At 40.5% G+C, this 19,801-nt stretch overlaps 1 protein-coding gene across 1 annotated transcript; it reads right to left on the bottom strand.

Annotated features, from left to right (window-relative positions):
- Positions 1-145: 145 nt before the first annotated feature.
- LOC133642738 (ATPase family AAA domain-containing protein 5-like) lies at positions 146-19,634 on the bottom strand. Its single transcript, XM_062037094.1, has 22 exons — positions 19,302-19,634; positions 14,716-14,777; positions 13,106-14,637; positions 12,966-13,032; positions 12,724-12,885; positions 12,486-12,609; positions 12,132-12,392; positions 11,895-12,043; positions 10,624-10,765; positions 10,296-10,559; positions 9,320-9,416; positions 9,154-9,236; positions 8,949-9,085; positions 8,716-8,884; positions 8,472-8,639; positions 5,789-6,031; positions 5,602-5,666; positions 5,335-5,524; positions 5,071-5,219; positions 2,382-3,190; positions 785-943; positions 146-662 (listed from the first exon to the last, which is right to left on the bottom strand). Exons 2-22 carry the CDS (start codon positions 14,764-14,766, stop codon positions 584-586), a joined length of 5,100 nt encoding a protein of 1,699 aa, XP_061893078.1. The 5' UTR covers positions 14,767-14,777; positions 19,302-19,634; the 3' UTR covers positions 146-583.
- Positions 19,635-19,801: the final 167 nt, after the last annotated feature.

Raw genomic sequence — 19,801 nt, forward strand, 5'->3', positions numbered from 1 at the left:
AACTCGTTCTACGGCAGTGACAAGCCTCAGTGGGCGTTGGCTTCTCTGCTTTAACACATCGCTAAGAAGTACACCTGTAAATCAAATTAAACAAAACACTTGGTAAAATTTTTATACAACTTTATTTCAACACTACACCCTAATGTGAATGTGTAAAAATTTAATAAAGGAAAATAAATATACATATTTACATAAAACGTGGTTATGTGAAAGTGACATGTAGGGCTCAAAAACCTTCCATTAAAACCTAAATACTTTGTGGTCAAAGACAATTTACACACATACAAATGTCATTCTATTTTTCATGTTTAACTCTTACAAATGATTGACTTTTGCTTTAAAAAGCAATTTCTACTTGATTATAAAAACAGTGCTAAGATGCAAATCAAATGAATATATCCCCACTAAGGAGTATAAAATACTGTACAAATGTATGATTATGCAGTCCTTTCAAAGCACTCAAGGATGTGCTATGTGAGAGAAGTTCACTACAAACACAGCTATTCATTCTTCAGTTTGTCATAGGAACTCTGAATTCTTTGTGTATATAAAGTTCACAAAAACTCATGTTTTTCTCTGAGAATTATTGAAAGTCTGTGGTGAGGTATTGGAGAGTATCTTTCGAGAGACCCAAATGGATGGAATCTAGGTAGTGTAGAAACCTGTGGCAAAAAGAAAACCTTCTTAGCAAATTATTTCACACATTCCCAGAAGAAATTACCTGTACATAAGTGCAGCCTGTGCTTAACCACACCCTGGCTTCACAACTTGATGCGGTTCTCACCTTCGCTTCACCCTGCCTTGCTCCTTAAGCTGCTCTGACCTGCAGATGGTGCGCAGGGCTGGCAAGTAGTCCACGGCAGCTGCAGATCTGTTGCCCAGAGTGCCAAACGCTCCTCTGGACACCAGACTCTCCATAATATCTCTCCGCTGCAGCACCAACCTGGAACAAAACCATTACCTTTTTTTTTATCTGCAAACATTACACAACATTATATAGGCGTGTGAAACAGTTAGGACAACCATGACATCTATAGGCAGTGTTTCCCACAAATTCATTTATTTGTGGCGGCCCGCCACGAAAGAATTACGTCCGCCACAAATAAAAAAATAAAAATTTTAAAATACATTTTTTTTTTTTGTTGTTGTTGTTGTCCTCTCCAGCTTTTTAGGCAAATCATATAGTTGATGTAGATGCCCATATCGGCTGTTCAGATTTACTTTACAAAAGAGAAGTGTAGGATACTTCTCTTGTTGCCTTATTTGTATTTGACTTTATTAAATGTATTTATATTAGAAACAACATGTGTATATAACAAAGGGTGCAAAGTCTGCAGGCAGTAGGAAACACATGATTAAGTGTAGGGAGTAAAACTGATGGCAGTCTAAAGTTCAAGATTTTTGGAGCTCTTTGTTCAGTGGATCAGATGTTTGATGAAGCTCTGTGTCTATCTACCACCACTACTGTTTTCTGTTTATTTGTTACTGACTGTGGCAGGACACCTCTGCCTCTGTTTCACTTTATGTTGCTGGTAAATAATATGGTTGTAGTAGTAGGCTAAAGTTAAATTATTTAGTATGCACTAATTAAAGGGGCAGAGCTTTGAGACATTTTAGCTTTTATATTTTATAAGATATATTTTTTGTAAGAACCACAATTAATGAATGTATTTCAGTGAATAACTTATTGTTCATATCTGTATATAAATATGTACATAAAGTGTTGTAATTATATTGTAAAATGGATGGATGGATGGACGTTTAAAACAAAACTGTTATTATTAATTAGTAAGTATACATTTTTTGAGCCTTTTTAGAGAAAATCAAATCATTGTAGTAAATTATGCAAATTACTCGATGATGTCATGGTGACCACGCCCATAGCCACGCCCCCATCTCCACAGGTATCTTGGCAGTTTATGGGAAACACTGATAGGGGTTTTATGGGTTGTGGTCAAATTGCGAGCATACAAGTAATACAGATATACTCAAAATTCTATAATCAATCCTGTTCATGTTCCTGCTAAGATGTTTTGCTTTATGGCAGCCATGTTTTTCAAATAATTTTGTTCAAATTCCACACACGTATGCTCGTCAGTCCCTTAAAGATGTTTACCAAATTTGGTGCTGATTCGACCAAACAACTGTCAGTTACTTTGTTTTATAGAGCGCATTGACCTGTGAGAAAAATGTTTAGTCAATCCAACTAATTGGGCTAAGGTCTGAAGTTCAATCATAGCAGTACCATGTGATGTACTTGTAAAATAAAATAATATAAAAATAATAGCACAGGCAACCCAGTAAGGATGCTAGTTTGAACTAATTTTACATGGAGCCCATGGGGTGTCATAAATGTTTAAGTATTAGTCGCTCGTACTCACTGGGGTTGACAGAGGCTTCTCTGAGTAAAGCTGCGTCCTTCACAATGAGAAGCCACAGGTAGGGCCAGCGCTGCCACCACGTCCAGCTGCCGGGCTCGATCCAAGGCCTCTGCTGCAGCGTGCCGACACTTTTGGAAGCTCATCTCCTCCACCGCAGCCTGGATCTCCAACACACGTTCACCAGTTACCCAGCTAAGTGTGTCCATTTCAACTCTCAAATCGTCCGTCATTCCGTCCTTTAGTGCTGTGTTGACTGGTAGGTTTCCCCTGCCGACATCATCTCCACGATGAGCCAGCAAGGAGTCTATGACAGACATGCTGTCAAAAAAGTCACTTATTGAGTCCAGGCATTGGGAGACAGGGAGAGCCCTTAGGCGCTCTTCAGGAGTCAGCGGCTTTAGTTTCTCCCTTTGTGGGAGTTGACTCTCGTTGGTTTGTGCCTTGGTGGGAGTCAGAACTGTCTGCAGCTTGCAGAGAGAGAGGAAGCTCTCCTCTGAGTCAGAGTCTGAGCGGCCTCCATCCTGGTCAGGAAAGCGGTGTCTTATCTTGTTTTTCTTCATCCTGTGGGACACTTTCACCGGACTGCCGTCGTCTGAGCAATCGGCTGACTCAACAGACTGCAACTGCCTTGCTTGGGAAGGCAGTGTGTCAGATTGAACAGTATCAGATGGGGGCTTGAGTTTGTAGGTGGTGGTCAACTGTGTGCAGGGTAAGGGTAAGAGGGTCTCAATGTTTGAATAAAGAATGTTCACTCGTCGTCGACTGCTCTCCATGACCAGCTCCCAGCACGCCGCCTCATCTTTCCGACTCTGTGGATGCAAAATGCACTGTGACTATCATAGACACTTGGCTACTACATAATGTAAGAAGTCATCTTTCATGTATTGTCATACATGTGCTACATAAAGTCTGCTATGGGAGAATATTTTTGTAACATCATAATGTTATACTAGCACAACAAAACTGGGCTCTCTTGTAAAGCACTAATTCTTTTCAATGATGGATAATTGTAATTGAAATAATTTTGTATTTATAGGGCACCAAAAACAGATATGAAGGCACTTTACATCTGGGAACCAAGGGTAAAGCCACTAAAGAGTACGATTTCAATTTCATTCCCTGACACCCCTTCTCAACTGTCTATGCGACGTCAAGGCTTGGTTAGCCCAGAATTTTTAAATAATGAATGAGGGAAAAACGGAAATTTTAGTTTTTGGTCTGGCCCTCATTGACTTGGGACCATTGCAAAATTATGTGCGTCCCAAAGTCACCAGCCTATAGACAGTGATTTTAAACTTGACAAACAAGTCAATGGCGTTTTAAAATGGTGTTTTTATCATCTTCGCCTTTTAGCAAAAGTAAAACACTAATACTAAAAATCTACTCAGAGGCCTAGTGGTTAGAGTTTCCGCCCTGAGATCGGTAGATTGTGAGTTCAAACCCCGGCCGAGTCATACCAAAGACTATAAAAATGGGACCCATTATCTCCCTGCTTGGCACTCGGCATCAAGGGTTGGAATTGGGGGTTAAATCACCAAAAATGATTCCCGGGCGCAGGCACCGCTGCTGCCCACTGCTCTCCTCCCCTCCCAGGGGGTGAACAAGGAGATGGGTCAGATGCAGAGGACACATTTCATCGTGTGACAAATCATTGGGTACTTTAACTTTGAAACCGTTTTTATCTTTTAACCTTTTTGTACAAGTCGTGCATGCTTTTATTTCAAGTCGCCTGGACTACTGCAATTCACTTCATGCTAGCATTAGCCAAAAAGCTCTCTCCCGGTTGCAGTTAGTCCAGAACGCTGCAGCACGACTTTTAACAGGGGCCAGGAAACACGAGCATATAACCCCAATTCTTGAGACTTTGCACTGGCTCCCTGTTCATTTTAGAATTGATTTTAAAATGTTGCTGTTTGGTTTTAAAGCTTTGCATGTTTTTATAGGTTTTAATTTTCCTGAGGGAACTCTCCTGAAGGAATCAATAAAGTACTATCTATCTATCTACGGACTGGCACCTCGTTATATCTCGGACCTCATCCAAATTTACACTCCTGCGCGCGCTCTAAGGTCCGAGAGCCAGCTCCAGCTCGTGGTGCCCAAGACGAGACTTAAAACCAAGGGAGACAGGGCCTTCTCTGTGGTCGGCCCTAAGCTCTGGAACACTCTGCCCCTCCATGTTCCAACTGCTCCCACAGTGGAGTGTTTTAAGTCTCGTCTTAAGACCCACTTTTATTGTCAGCCTTTTAACACTACATGAGTTGTGTGGTCCTGTGTGTTTTTAAATGTGTATTTCTATTTATTGTTTTAATTGGTTTTACCCTTTAAAATCGTTTTTAATCATACTTATTTTTATAATTATTTTGTTTTCATTCAGTTATTGGTGGAGCTAAGGATAGCATTTGAATCTTGTTTTTTATATTTTTGTGCAACACTTTGGAAACATTTTTTGTTGTTTAAATGTGCTATATAAATAAAGTGGATTGGATTGGATTGAGCCACATGAGCAAGCAAAAAAAAAAAACCTTGATAAAAACCCAAACTCAATATGGGGTGGCTGAAAGTCTTCACAGTAGTGACTTAAAAAAATGGTATCGTTAAAGGGTAAAAAAGAATGTTGAACTCAGAAAAACAAGTCTAAATACCTTTTCTATCTTCACTTAGCAGTGAATGATGTGAGTGAATAGTTTACCCCAAGCAGCTCCCAAATGTCTTCCTCGGGCTGGATATTCAGCAGGCCCAGCAGGCTCTCAGTGCAACCGCTTTCACATGGAGGCTGAGGTGATGCAACCCGCAAGGCCTCTGCTTGTTCTCCACATGGCTCGGCCTTCAGCTTATTTCCTAATTATAACAAACACATTCTAATAGTTTCATTCTCTCGTAGTTTTTCATTATTTTCTTTGTGATGATTGCCAGTGATATTTGAGCTCAAATGGATAGAATTAACACGGCTCACCAATTTGGTTGGCGTCAAGCGATGGCGTGGACACGTGGCGTCCACCAGCACTGCGAGTCCAGCACTGCAGTTGCAGCAAACTCTGCCTGATGTCACAGCCGTTGACTTGAAGCAAAGCGCTGACATCGCGCTGTTCTGTCCTTGTGTCCTCAGCCAGACACAACAGGCGCAGGTAGCTGCTCACGTCCAGCTGAGGCCGGGGAGAGATTCAACTTTTAATGTGATCAAGGAACCCCTTGCTGCGTCACAAGTGAAGGCCCTGCTCACCAAAGAAGGTGTCTTGAAATTGATCTCTTCAAAGATGCCGTCAAACATGGTGCTGAAAGCAGGATCTGCAAAAACATATGAATTAAACTTAAAAGACTTATATTTAATCAAATGCCATCCGACACAAAAGCTACACAATGTGTCTGATTTTGTGCCTAGTGATTGAACACAATATGCTTCTACTCACCGCTAGTGGTAAGGATGACTGGCCTCTTGGTGGTGCTCATGAATGTCTTAATAGCGGCAAGAAAGCCATAGTCTTCATCAAAAATCACGTCCACCTCTTCAAAGAGGATAAGCGAGGTTGCCGGTGTCTTCTTGCTCTGTTCTTCGTTGTTGTCCTTGTTCACCGTACAAGCCACATGTGATTTGACCATGGCCTTTTTTTGCTTCGGGGTGTCCACATGTGCATTTTTCTGCTTGATAGAAGCTAAAAGAAGAGTACAAATGATAAATACTCAGGGATGTGAGCACCCATTAAGAAAAAACTTTTCTATTAGCACAAAGTGCTGCCACGCTAAACCAGAAATACAATTTTTTGTGTAAATCAAGACTACAGTTCCTGCAATTGGGTACATTTCCACACTCTATTTTACCTTTAGATCTACCAACCTCTATTGTGTGTCTTTTTGACACTTACACGTTCTAAGTAATGTTCCACATATTTTTTTAGTAGTTTAGTAACATTTTTATCATTGAAAATATAATGTACAATTCTGTAGCATGCATTCAAACAACTCAGAAAACATTTCCCATTTGGCAACTCTATCCGATAGCCACCTCCCTTCGGGTAATATACTTGTGGTGTTGTGACGTCTGTTTACAATCCGTCACGTCACGAATATACCTTCTTGCTGGCTACTAATAAATACTCTAAAACAGGGGTCGCCAACCCGTCGATCGCATTTGACCAGTCGATTTTTGGGACCCCACCGGTCAATCGCAAAAATATAAGAAAATAAATTACATCAGTGACACTAACCACGTTAAACCCAGATTCCGAACTAACAAAGGTCTTAACTCATTCTCTTTCTATGCCACATCAATGTGGAATGCGCTCCCAACAGGTATAAAAGAAAGGGCATCTCTATCCTCCTTCAAAACCGCAATAAAAGTTCACCTCCAGGCAGCTACAACCCTAAACTAACACCCTCCCCAGATTGCTAATAATCAAATGTAAACAATCAAATGCAGATACATTTTCTTATGCCTTCTGATTCTCTCTCTCTCTCTCTCTATGTCCACTACTTGCTGTCCATATCCTACCCCCCCACCCTCCACACCCCTGATTGTAAATAATGTAAATAATTAAATCTGATTATCTTGTGTGATGACTGTATTATGATGATAGTATATATGATAGTATATATCTGTATCATGAATCAATTTAAGTGGACCTCGACTTAAACAAGTTGAAAAACTTATTCGGGTGTTACCATTTAGTGGTCAATTGTACGGAATATGTACTTCACTGTGCAACCTACTAATAAAAGTCTCAATCAATCGAAAACACCACCACCCAGAGAATGACCAACGCCCGCACGCCTTGCCTCTCTCTTCAGCCTCTCATCCCGTGGCTCTCGACACCTTGGCCACACCCCTCCAAACGGCTGTGCTCTACACCCGCTTGTCTCACAAACACGCATGCTCATAAATCATTGAACTGCAACAATGCATTAAGGCTGATTGTTGCAACGCATCAAACATTTTCTATCATCCAAAATCAACAACTCTTCCCTCAACCACGAGTGTATGACCATCATCGCTCGCCTGCTACCAAGCCAAATAATAAAGTCTGTGAACATTGCTCCAAAGCATGAATTTTGTGTTGAATACAAAAGTAAACACTTACTTGTGCGAAGGCAGTAATATATGATAAAACAAGGCGGCAGCTAAAGAAGGACTTTCCCGTTTATTCCCTCTTTATCACACAGGATAAACTTCCCAGGTGAACAGCTGATTTTACTTCTGCCAATGCTGACATAGGACAACCATGTGACTCGTGCCCCATAAGTGATCATAGCATTAATAAATATATCGTACTACGGTACTAAGACTATAGTGGCCATAAACAGTTAGCTTCTACAACAGAGGTGCCCAAAGTGCAGCACAGGGGTCATTGGCCCTAGGCACATTACAAAAAAACAACAAACATGAAACCCAATGAAAAAAAGCCAAAATGTTGATATCAGCCAATAATAACGACAAAAAGCTTTGCCTTTAAAAAACAAAAACAAAATTGTTATATATATATATATATATATATATATATGCATACACACACAAAAAAATATATATACGTACATATATTTACATACATATATACACATATACATACACACACATATATACACACACACACATATATATATATGCGTGTGTATATATGTGTACATACATACACATATGTATGTACATGTGTGTGTGTATATATATATATATATATGTGTGTGTCTATATATGTAGTTGACGCCGGGATCTTGGCTAGAAAATGTTAGTGACCACTGCTCTAGAACAACAACAGATTCTGAACTAACAGTGTACGGATGGTAATCATCCAAATATGATTAGCAGCAAAGTAGATAGTCGTCTATGTTGTGGCTCGGAGTGCAAACTGAGGCGACAACAAGTAAGCTAGCAAGCTTGTTTCGTTGCTCTTGATCATCTCCCCGTCTTGCAACTCAGTGCGCCGTTTAGGCAAGAGGTGAGTACCCGCGGCTGAGGTGAGCGTTCAAGAAATTTTGTTTCGATCAATTTTTTTTATATTTAATTAAAAAACTTGAAAATTAATGTTTAAAAACACGAATCTATGGACATTTCACATGCCTGACTAGTGCACAGCTGCGTAATTAAGGGTGATGTGGGTTTACCCTTTTGATCGTGCTGCTTAACACTCGAAAGTTCCTTGTTGCTGGATTTGCCCATTTTGAAGAAATTGGCTAAAGATGTTGGCGCCAGTCCTCCCTTTTTAGCATCTCTCGGGGATTGGGGAGTTTTTCTGGGAGAGGACATGACACTGCGGGGAGAGTTCAGCTTCCCTAGATGACAAAGAAACAGCATCATCAGCAACAGTTTGAAAACAGCCAAAACCAAGACAGATGTGCTTGTACATACTGGGAGAGACTCCATGCTTGCCAGCGCTGCTTGCACTGTAGCTGTTGAAGTAGGTGGGCTTGTGGGCGTTGACTCCCTGGCTGTCCACTTGGTGTGACTGGGTGGCTTCCTTCAACTGGGAAAGGATGAGGCGGCCACTCCGCTGAGAGGAAGCATTCACCTCAAATACCTATAAAAAAAACAAGTGTCACATAAAAGGTCCATAATGATGATGATGGCGTGATGTTCCTCACCTTAAAGCCGAGCTCATGAGCACAAGCATAGACTGTGGCCGTCTTGCCGATTCCCGTGGGTCCTGTGATGAGGACTGTGTTGCACAAAGAGTCTTCTGCAAGCAGGGGGTCATCATCTCCACAGTCCCAGTCGCAGTCTGTAGAAATAAAATTGGATGAAAAATTGTGGATTTGACCGACAAAACAAGCTTTTAAAAGGACGCACCATTGCTGTCTTCCTCTCTTTTCTTCTCTTTCTGCTTATTCCTCTCCTCCCGGTCAGCACGGAGCTTCCATTCCTTCAGCCAACTACACATAAAAAAACACAATTGACCGAATAGATAAAACGGTTACTCATACAGAAATGAAATAAAACACATTTTAATGCTCACCTGTGAAGCCGCTGCACTGAAGATGCGTTGCCAATGATGTCACCGGAGTGCTGCGGCTGGTATTTTTCTGTCCACAACACATCCTCCTTTGCTCCCTCTGTGGTAAACACTGCAGGCTAAGTTTAATTCAGTGAACAACATAATGATGTCAACTAGAGATGTCCGATAACATCAGACTGACGATATTATCGGCCGATAAATGCTTTAAATTGTAATATGGGAAATTATCGGTATCGGTTTTTAAAAGTAAAACGTATGACTTCTTAAAACGCCGCTGTGTACACGGACGTAAGGAGAAGTACAGAGCGCCAATAAACCTTAAAGGCACTGCCTTTGCGTGCCGGCCCAGTCACATAATATCTAAGGCTTTTCACACACACAAGTGAATGCAAGGCATACTTGGTCAACAGCCATACAGGTCACACTGAGGGTGACCGTATAAACAACTTTAACACTGTTACAAATATGTGCCACACTGTGAATCCACACCAAACAAGAATGACAAACACATTTTGGGAGAACATCCGCACCGTAACACAACAGAACAAATACCCAGAACCCCTTGCAGCACTAACTCTTCCGGGACGCTACAATATACACCCCCGCTACCCCCACCCCCCCAACTCAACCTCCTCATGCTCTCTCAGGGAGAGCATGTCCCAAATTCCAAGCTGCTGCTTTGAGGCATGTTAAAAAAAAGAATGCACTTTGTGACTTCAATAATAAATATGGCAGTGCCATGTTGGCATTTTTTTCCATAACTTGAGTTGATTTATTTTGGAAAACCTTGTTACATTGTTTAATGCATCCAGCGGGGCATCACAACAAAATTAGGCATAATAATATGTTAAATCCACGACTGTATATATCGGTATCGGTTGATATCGGAATCGGTAATTAAGAGTTGGACAATATCGGCAAAAAAGCCATTATCGGACACCTCTAATGTCAACACAAACAACCCTGATAACACCACCTTTTTTCCCGGTGTCCTCAGGCAAGTCATCAAGCACAACCAAATTGTTATCTGTTCCAGGCAAAGGCCTGTCTTTTCCCTCCGCACTCAGTTTGGTTCCTCTCTGGGTTCGTCTTGTTCGACCTCCCCTTTTAGGTGTCTCCGGCTCGGAGGATGAACTTTCTAGACAGGCGGCCCGCTGCTTCTTAGCTACTTTGGACCCCTCACCATCCTTCCGCTTCCTCTTCCCTCCTACTGGCTCCAATGAATGTGTGCTTGCAGCTTCTGTTACAGTGCAGGAAAAGTTAATTGTTTTATTTTTCAAATAAAAAACACAGTGGCGGTTTACCTGAGGGATGCTGGTGTTCGGCACGTCTGGCCAAGAGGCGGGGCAGGAATGTCTTAAAGGGGAAAGGAGGGTTTGAGGTTTTGACCTCTTCCACAAGTATCTGGCGAACATTTTCTGACATTTTAGGCCTCCAGCCAGAGCCCTAAAGAGATAAAGAAAGGGGGTAAGTGTCCAGTTTATTTACAGTCGCGGTCTTAAGTTTACATACACTTGTGAAGAACATCATGTCATGGCTGTCTTGAGTTTCCAATATTTTCTACAACTCTTATTTTTTTGTGATAAAGTGATTGGCGCACATACTGGTTGGTCACAAAAACATTCATGAAGTTTGGTTCTTTTATTAATTTATTATGGGTCTACTGAAAATGTGACCAAATATGCTGGGTCAAAAGTATACATACAGCAATGTTAATATTTGCTTACATGTCCCTTGGCAAGTTTCACTGCAATAAGGCACTTTTGGTAGCCATCCACAAGCTTCTGGTTGAATTTTTGACCACTCCTCTTGACAAAATTGGTGCAGTTCAGCTAAATTTGTTGGTTTTCTGACATGGACTTGTTTCTTCAGCATTGTCCACACGTTTAGGTCAGGACTTTGGGAAGGCCATTCTAAAACATTAATTCTAGCCTGAATTAGCCATTCCTTCCTTTACCACTTTTGATGCGTGTTTGGGGTCATTGTCCTGTTGTAACACCCAACTGCGCCCAAGATCCAACCTCCGGGCTGATGATTTTAGGTTGTCCTGAAGAATTTGGAGGTAATCCTCCTTTTTTATTGTCCCATTTACTCTCTGTAAAGCACCAGTTCCATTGGCAGCAAAACAAGCCCAGAGCATAATACTACCACCACCATGCTTGACGGTAGGTGTGGTGTTAATGGGATTAAAGGTCTCACCTTTTCTTCTCCAAACATATTGCTGGGTATTTTCGCCAAACAGGTCAATTTTTGTTTCGTTAAATTATTGGAAACTCAAGACAGCCATGACATTATGTTCTTTACAAGTGTATGTAAACTTTTGACCACGACTGTACCTGTACGATCTTACAAAGTATTACTTTGTCTTATAGATACAATAATAGCTTTTAAATCAGCTACAAAGATGACAGGGACATTACTATAGAAATTAAACTTGGATAACCGTAAAATGTATTTAACAGTATAGAGTTACTGTTCTATGACTGGCACCTGTTATCATTGAGGTGTGTTTGGGGTTGATATGTTGAAAAACTGCAATGCAGTTCAGTTTCATAAGAGATAATGTTTGACATACTCGTTCGCAGAAGACTCGAACATCTGGTTCTTTCTTCCCAGCAAAGGAGCCAATCAGAATTGGAGGTGGCTTGGACACTTGGATGCTAAGCTCTTTGAGATGACACAGTTTTGGAGACTCGGGCCAGGGTAGACCCCATAGAGGGCAGTCTGTTGTTGCATAAAATACAGTAAGTTGTACTGACACCATGTAGAATAGTTAGTAATCAGTGAAGAAGAATGAAGATGGTGACTATACCAGTGGGCGGTTGTGTCAAATGCATGACAGGTTGGAAAGAGGAACAAGAAAGGGCGTACGCCTCCTTGGTGGCAACGGCCTTGTTGATCTGCTTCTTGAAAGATTCAGGCAAGCCGCTCTTCAGGAAATCTCTTCGAGCCCTAAACTGTTCATCATCCTGGGAGTTTTCCGAACCCTCTCGACTGCTCTCATCGAATATGGAAATCACATCAGATGTCTTAGAAGCATTCTTCTCATGGCCCAGCACGGCAACCTTGGAGCCTTTGATAAATGAACAGAGAACCATGTTGTGGACTGATAGCTCTTATACCAATGTGATTAGTCTTGAATTATATCAAAAGCGGAAATTGCTACCTGGAGGAGCTTTAGCAGCTTTGCCCAGAACTTCGTTGAGGCTTCGTAGTGACTTCCGACTTTTATTTTGTTGTCCAACCTGGGGAGAAGGAGCCTCTTCCTCTTCCAGGCAGATGACAGAATCCTGAAATAAAGCCCCAAGTTAAATGTAAATAGTTTTATGTTTAAGCTTGATGTTTATTGTCTTATGTAACTTGTCAGCACTTTGGTCAACTTAATTGTTTTGACTCGACCGTACCTCGTCTTCACAATAAGTCTTTGCGATTGATGCCTTCGCTCGTGACGAACGCCTTAGGGTGTTCTTAGCTTCAACGGCGGCAGATTTCTTACTCTTTTGAATGGCTTTCGCTTTCTCTACCAGTTGTTTTGCCTTCCTCTGTTTTTTTGAGTCATTTGACACCTTAAAAACAAACACAAGAGTGTGACAAGTGAGCATAACTTGTTTTCCCCCTCCTCTGACAAAAAAAAATAAGTACTTACAATAGAGGCCACTAGCGGGTTCTTGCCACCCCCAGATACATTTTGATGAAGTCTTCTAAACTTTATCCTAATGAAACAATAATTTAATAAATATCAACAAACTTATGAGTCACTCATCAATGTTAAATATGATTATGTACCTGATTGGACTCTCTTTACGGTCAGGAGGACACACCATCTCCGCTGCATAGACTCCATGTTTGGACTTGTGTGTTTTCGAAGTGGATAACTTGACAAAAGTCTCTTTGGGAGAAGCAGCAGAATCTTTTAAACCATCCCGAGTTTCTGGTGAAGCTTTGACGGCCTGCTTGACCACAGCCTCTCTTCTGGACCTCCTCACAATAGAGACAGAGGGATTTGAAGCATGTGGCTCCTCACCGTTGCCTTCAGATTTAGGGGCCACAGTCTCCTCTGCCTTCTTCTTGCCTTTTCTTCGTAGGTTTGGAGCTTTTTTGGTTTCCTGGCTTTCACTTTCTTCTGTTGTGTTATCGACACCACACTCTGATGGTTGCTTTTGCTTGGTCTGGTTTTTGTTCTTATTTGTTTTGCACCCATCTAGACTGGGTTGCCGGAAGGCAGCCATGAAGTGCCTCTTCTGTGCGTTGGGGCACTTAGGTGTGGATTCACTCTCGATCACAGCCAAGTCAAGTTCCTCCTCCTCAAGAACGACATTGGATTTCTGCTTACCCTTCACCGGAGATTCCTTAGCAGGTCTTCTCGTAGCCTTTCTCCTGTTGATTGGCGAGGCTGCCTTTCGCGGAGGCTTCCCCAGCTCCTGCTTGGGGGAGACACTGTGCATTTGAGCCTGGATAGTGATGGTTCGCGGTGAAACTTGGATAGACAGCTCCTTCGACGCCTCTCCAGAATTGGAGTTGTCTATTCCATCAGAGTCTTTGAGTGCTTTATTTCCCTCACACGGCACATTTTCTGAACTCTCACTCTGAGTGCGCACAAAATCCTTAAAAGATATCATGATGGTGCTACTGTTCAACTGAGAGTCCTCACCAGTGTCTACCTCTATGCTGGCCTCACAGGGAGAACTGTCTGACACCTTCTCCTCAGATTCAGAATGATATGCCTGCTTTTGTTTGCTCTTTTTGGAATTGTGTCCTGACGTTTTGATACATTTGTCCTTCACAACTATAGAAGAGGTATTGTTTCCACATTTAGAGGCATCATCATGATGTTTTTCTTTTTGGGTCACTAGTGGTCCATTAGTGGCACAAATCTCAGAGCTAAGCTGAGCCAGAAGAACAGCGGCATCACTACCAAAGACACCACACACACGGCTGGATTCCCCTGCCGAGCTTGTGTTTTCATGCAACTCCTCCTCAATAAAGCAGCTGCTGTCATCGGCCAAGCAAACAGGGTCAGGCTCCACAAGTTTCCTTGCAACTTTAGTGGCCTTTCTCCTCCGTTTGACCGGCGGCTGCTTCATTGCTACGTCCGCTTTGGCGTGTTTATCTACAGACTCATGACTGGTCTCCTTAGGCTGCTCTAATGGGCTGGTCTTCCCTTTGGATGTCAATGACCCCCGGCTGAAGTAGTCCATGATGTTATTGGAACGAGGGGGCGAGAAAGGTTTCTCCACAGCTTTGGCGACAGGGGAGAAGTAGCTGGTGATTGTTTTGACAACAGAATTCCCACCGTCTTTGCTAGATTTCTTGCAAGGCTGTGAACAGAATAGGGGAGGTTACCATCAGAAATGAACAGGTGCAATAGCAATTGCATGTCTTAAATGCGAAAGTACCTGCGTGTCAAAATCCTCTATGACAGACGCCATTGCCACCACACCAGCCATAATTTAGAAACCTAAGGGAAAGAGTAACAATTGTAATGGAAACATATTTATTTGCTATCCTACCACTCGAATTTGTGATTCATCATCATTTATTTTTATTCCTTTCATGAAAATGCATTTATACAAGCCACGTACAGTTCACACTTTCATTGTTTTTTTTGTTTCTTACACATTTCCATGATCAAAAAGGAGCAGATGGAAGAATAATATTCTTATATTTATCTGCCCCCTTTTTTAACACAAATTATTAAACTTTATCACTGTTCCCTCCACCAACACCCGAACTCCAACATACTTTTTTATTTTCGTTTAAGCCTTTTCACAATGACACGTCCAATCAAAATTAAAATCCAGTTTGATATAATGCCAGTTGTCTCTTTTTGTAACTCTTTTTAAATTCAAAAATATTCTTGCAACTTTTGAAGTCTTTCTTTAGAGAATCCCGTGCTTTCACGCCAGCAACAGACAAGCACATTTGTTTCAAATTTGTTCACGCTCTTGGATGTTTAAAGTAGGGCTGCAACGAACGATTAATTTGATAATCGATTAATCTGTCGATTATTACTTCGATTAATAATCGGATAAAAGAGACAAACTACATTTCTATCCTTTCCAGTATTTTATTGAAAAAAAAACAGCATACTGGCACCATACTTATTTTGATTATTGTTTCTCAGCTGTTTGTACATGTTGCAGTTTATAAATAAAGGTTTATTTTTTTTTAAAATTAAAAAAAAAAAAACATCGGAAAAAAAAAAAAAAATCCTCTGTGCATGCGCATAGCATAGATCCAACGAATCGGTGACTAAATTAATCGGCAACTATTTTTATAATCGATTTAATCGATTAGTTGTTGCAGACCTAGTTTAAAGTCATAGGGCCTTCTGTGATTCTCATCTTCAGACGTGAACACAAATAACTTTTGTAAGTCCTTCGGAAGAACTTTACTTCTAGCTTTGAACATCACTAATAGAGTATGCAATTCTACAATGTCTTTTAGTTTTAATAAGCCTGACCTAATGAAGAGTGGACTTGTGTGGTCTCTATATTCTACTTTAAAAAATAATACGAATTACTCTTTTCTGTAAAAGAAATAAAGGCATGTTGCTGTGATATGTATTTGCCAATATTTCTGCACAATAATTGAAATAAGTTAGAATAATTGAGCAATATAATATTCTCATTGTATTATACGGGAAACTGTATTTAACCTTGTTCAAAACAAATAAGCTTTTAGATACCTTATTTTTCACATGCAATATATGAGCAATCCATTTCAACTTTTCATCTAGGATGACCCCAAGAAATCTGATTTCAGACACCTTCTCAATTTTCACATTGTTTATGGATAAACTAACTTCTACCTTTCTTTTATTACTGAATACCATCAATGTAGTATTTTCCAAATTTAAAGATAATTTATTTACATCAAACCATAATTTTAGTTTAACCATTTCCTTTCAATATTATCAGCTAAGATTTTCAAGTCATCTCCTGAACAGTATAAATTTGTACCGTCTGCGAATAATACGTACTGTAAAATTTTCAAAACCTCACAAATATCATTTATATGTAAAATAAAAAGCTTGGGTCCTAAAATCCAACCTTTGCATCACACATACAGCACAATGAATCAATAATTACTAGAAATCAAACTCAAACTGACAGACTTTGGTCACAGGGGAGAAGTTGATATAGTAGTGTCTTGTGTTTAAACACAGCATAATACTACCACCACCATGCTTGACGGTAGGTATGGTGTTCCTGGGATTAAAGGCCTCGCCTTTTCTCCTCCAAACATATTGCTGGGTATTGTGACCAAACAGCTCAATTTTTGTTTCATCTGACATCACATGGACAAAGATAAGACCTTCTGGAGGAAAGTTCTGTGGTCAGATGGCTACCAAAAGTGCCTTTTTGCAGTGAAACTTGCCAAGGGACATGTAACCAAATATTAACATTGCTGTATGTATACTTTTGACCCAGCAGATTTGGTCACATTTTCAGTAGACCCATAATAAATTCATAAAAGCACCAAACTTCATGAATGTTTTTTTGTGACTAACAAGTATGTGCTCCAATCACTCCATCACAAAAAAACAAGAGTTGTAGAAATTATTGGAAACTCAAGACAGCCATGACATTATGTTCTTTACAAGTGTATGCAAACTTTTGACCACGACTGTAGGTTCAAAATATACCTTAAATGAATGACCTATTGACCTTTGAAACCAGATCAAATAAGTTTCCCAAAAGAGGCGGCATTAGCAGGCTCCAGTTTCTGCTCCTCACAATAATCAAATCACTTGCTATCCTACCACTTGAATTTGTGATTTGCATCACACATACAGCACAATTAATCAATAATGACTAGAAACCAAACTGACATACATACATACAGCACAATTAATCAATAATTACTAGAAACCAAACTGACAGACTTTGGTCACAGGGGAGAAGTTGATATAGTAGTGTCTTGTGTTTAAACACAGCATAATACTACCACCACTATGTTTGACGGTAGGTGTGGTGTTCCTGGGATTAAAGGCCACACCTTTTCTCCTCCAAACATATTGCTGGGTATTGTGGCCAAACAGCTACATTTTTGTTTCATCAAATGATTGGAAACTCAAGACAGCCATGACATTGTTCTTTACAAGTGTATGTAAACTTTTGACCACGACTGTACGATCTTACAAAGTATTACTTTGCCTTATAGACAAAATAATAGTTTTATAATCAGCTACAAAGATGACAAGTGACATTACTATAGAAATGTGTTTAAACACAAAACACGCATGACACATAATTAAGTGGCCCTCCAGTTTGTTTTCAAGACAGAAGGTTTATAATACATAAAGAGAAGGTAACAAGTAACGAGTAAAACAACTTGCACTGAGCCTAGTCTATAAAATCCGCCACACCTCCCTGATACCGAAGTACATATCAAACAACTTCCTTAACATAAATGAACGCCATAACCACAACACCAGGGGGAGTTCCACAAACCACAATAAACCCAGATTCCGATCTAACAAAGGTCTTAACTCATTCTCCTTCTATGCCACATCAATATGGAATGCACTCCCAACAGGTGTAAAAGAAAGGGCATCTCTATCCTCCTTCAAAACCGCAATATAACACCTCCAGGCAACTTCAACCCTTGACTAACACCCTCCCCCTTCCACATCCCCGGATTGTAAATAACCAAATGTAAATAATCAAATGTATTTCTAATGCAGTGGTTCTTAACCTTGTTGGAGGTACCGAACCCCACCAGTTTCATATGCACATTCACCGAACCCTTCTTCTTTAAACTCACAACAAAATACACACCTGCAAATCAGTATGACTTCTGCTGTTGCCGTATCCGTAATACGCCGATAGGGAGAAGTTTTTATTTACACGATGAGTCGGGTGTGTCTTGACCTCCACCGAACCCCTGAGCCCGACTCACCGAACCCCTAGGGTTCGATCGAATCCAGGTTAAGAACCACTGTTCTAATGTATATACTTGTTCTTATTCTATTTGAACTCACTATGTTCTCTGCTCGCTGTACATATCCTACCAAGTCAGACCTACACTGTTTCAATGCCCATTTCTCTGATGATGCAATTGTTGATGACTGAAGTGCTGTTATCAACCAAACCCTCCTCATCCCACCCCCCGGATTGTAAAGAATTCAATGTATATACTCTGATGATAAACTTGTGTAATGACTGTATTATGATGATAGTATATATTTGTACCATGAATTGATTAACGTGGACACCGACTTAAACAAGTTGAAAAACTTATTCGAGTGTTACCATTTGGTGGTCAGTTGTACGGAATATGTCATGTACTGTGCAATCTACTAAAAAAAGTTTCAATCATTCAATCAATCAATCAAAGACCTATCTTACCGTGTGCGTAGCCCCATGACAACAGATCAAATAAGTTTCCCAAAAGAGGCGGCATTAACAGGCTCCAGTTTCTGCTTCTCACAATAATCAAATCACTTGCCACCACTTGAATGTGTGATTTGCATCACACATACAGCACAATTAATCAATCTCAAACTGACAGACTTTGGTCACAGGTGAGAAGTTGATATAGTAGTGTCTTGTGTTTAAACACAGCATAATAACACCATCAATATGTTTGACGGTAGGCTTGGTGTTCCTCACCTTTTCTCCTCCAAACATATTGCTGGGTATTGTGGCCAAAAAGCTCAATTTTTGTTTCAATAATAGTTTTATAATCAGCTACAAAGATGACAGTGACATTACTATAGAAATTAGTTTAAACACAAGACAGTAGTAGTAGTTAGTGTGTATATATATATATATATATATATATATATATAGATAATATAGGTAGTTCTTATATTCCCTGGCACATAACATCACACGTATGACACATAATTAAGTTGCCCGCATGTTTGTTTTCAAGATAGAAGGTTTATAATACATAAATAGAAGGTAACAACACAACAATCATTGCTGTCATAGCACCTCGACAAACAGCACAGTGTTATGGTCAGAAAACTTACCGTAAACACGAAAAAAGTAAAAAAATCCTGTTCCAGTTTGCGTCCCCGCGTCAATATGAAAACAAACGCACACGGTCTGAGATGAACATTTGTTGGTCTGCTAGCATATCACGTAACAAATGGAAAACAAGCTAGCAAAACACTGAACAATTCATTCGAATAAATTTTGCCGCGCAACACTTCCCGAAACAGGTCCGCACATTGTCCTCATGTCGCCCTCCGATGCACGAACGGAAAGTAGAAGCCGCGAGAGTCGTGTTTCGCTAATGTGTTGAAGTTTAGTGTTGAAAATGCATTATTTCCGAGGACCGTTTCAAAAACGCGCCAGACTAGTTGTGAAGGAAGCGCGCCAAATGTACGTGACGTATTGCGTCGACGAATTCAACCAATCAGAGGAAAGAACAACAATTACGTCATGACTCGGCGTCGTTTGACCACATTCAAAATGGCGCCTGGCAGCTTTTTTTTTGGTATATTGGTCAAACTGACAGCGACACCTA

The sequence above is a fragment of the Entelurus aequoreus genome, linkage group LG25 (assembly GCF_033978785.1).
Source record: "Entelurus aequoreus isolate RoL-2023_Sb linkage group LG25, RoL_Eaeq_v1.1, whole genome shotgun sequence".
In the NCBI taxonomy this organism is placed as follows: Eukaryota; Metazoa; Chordata; class Actinopteri; order Syngnathiformes; family Syngnathidae; genus Entelurus; species Entelurus aequoreus.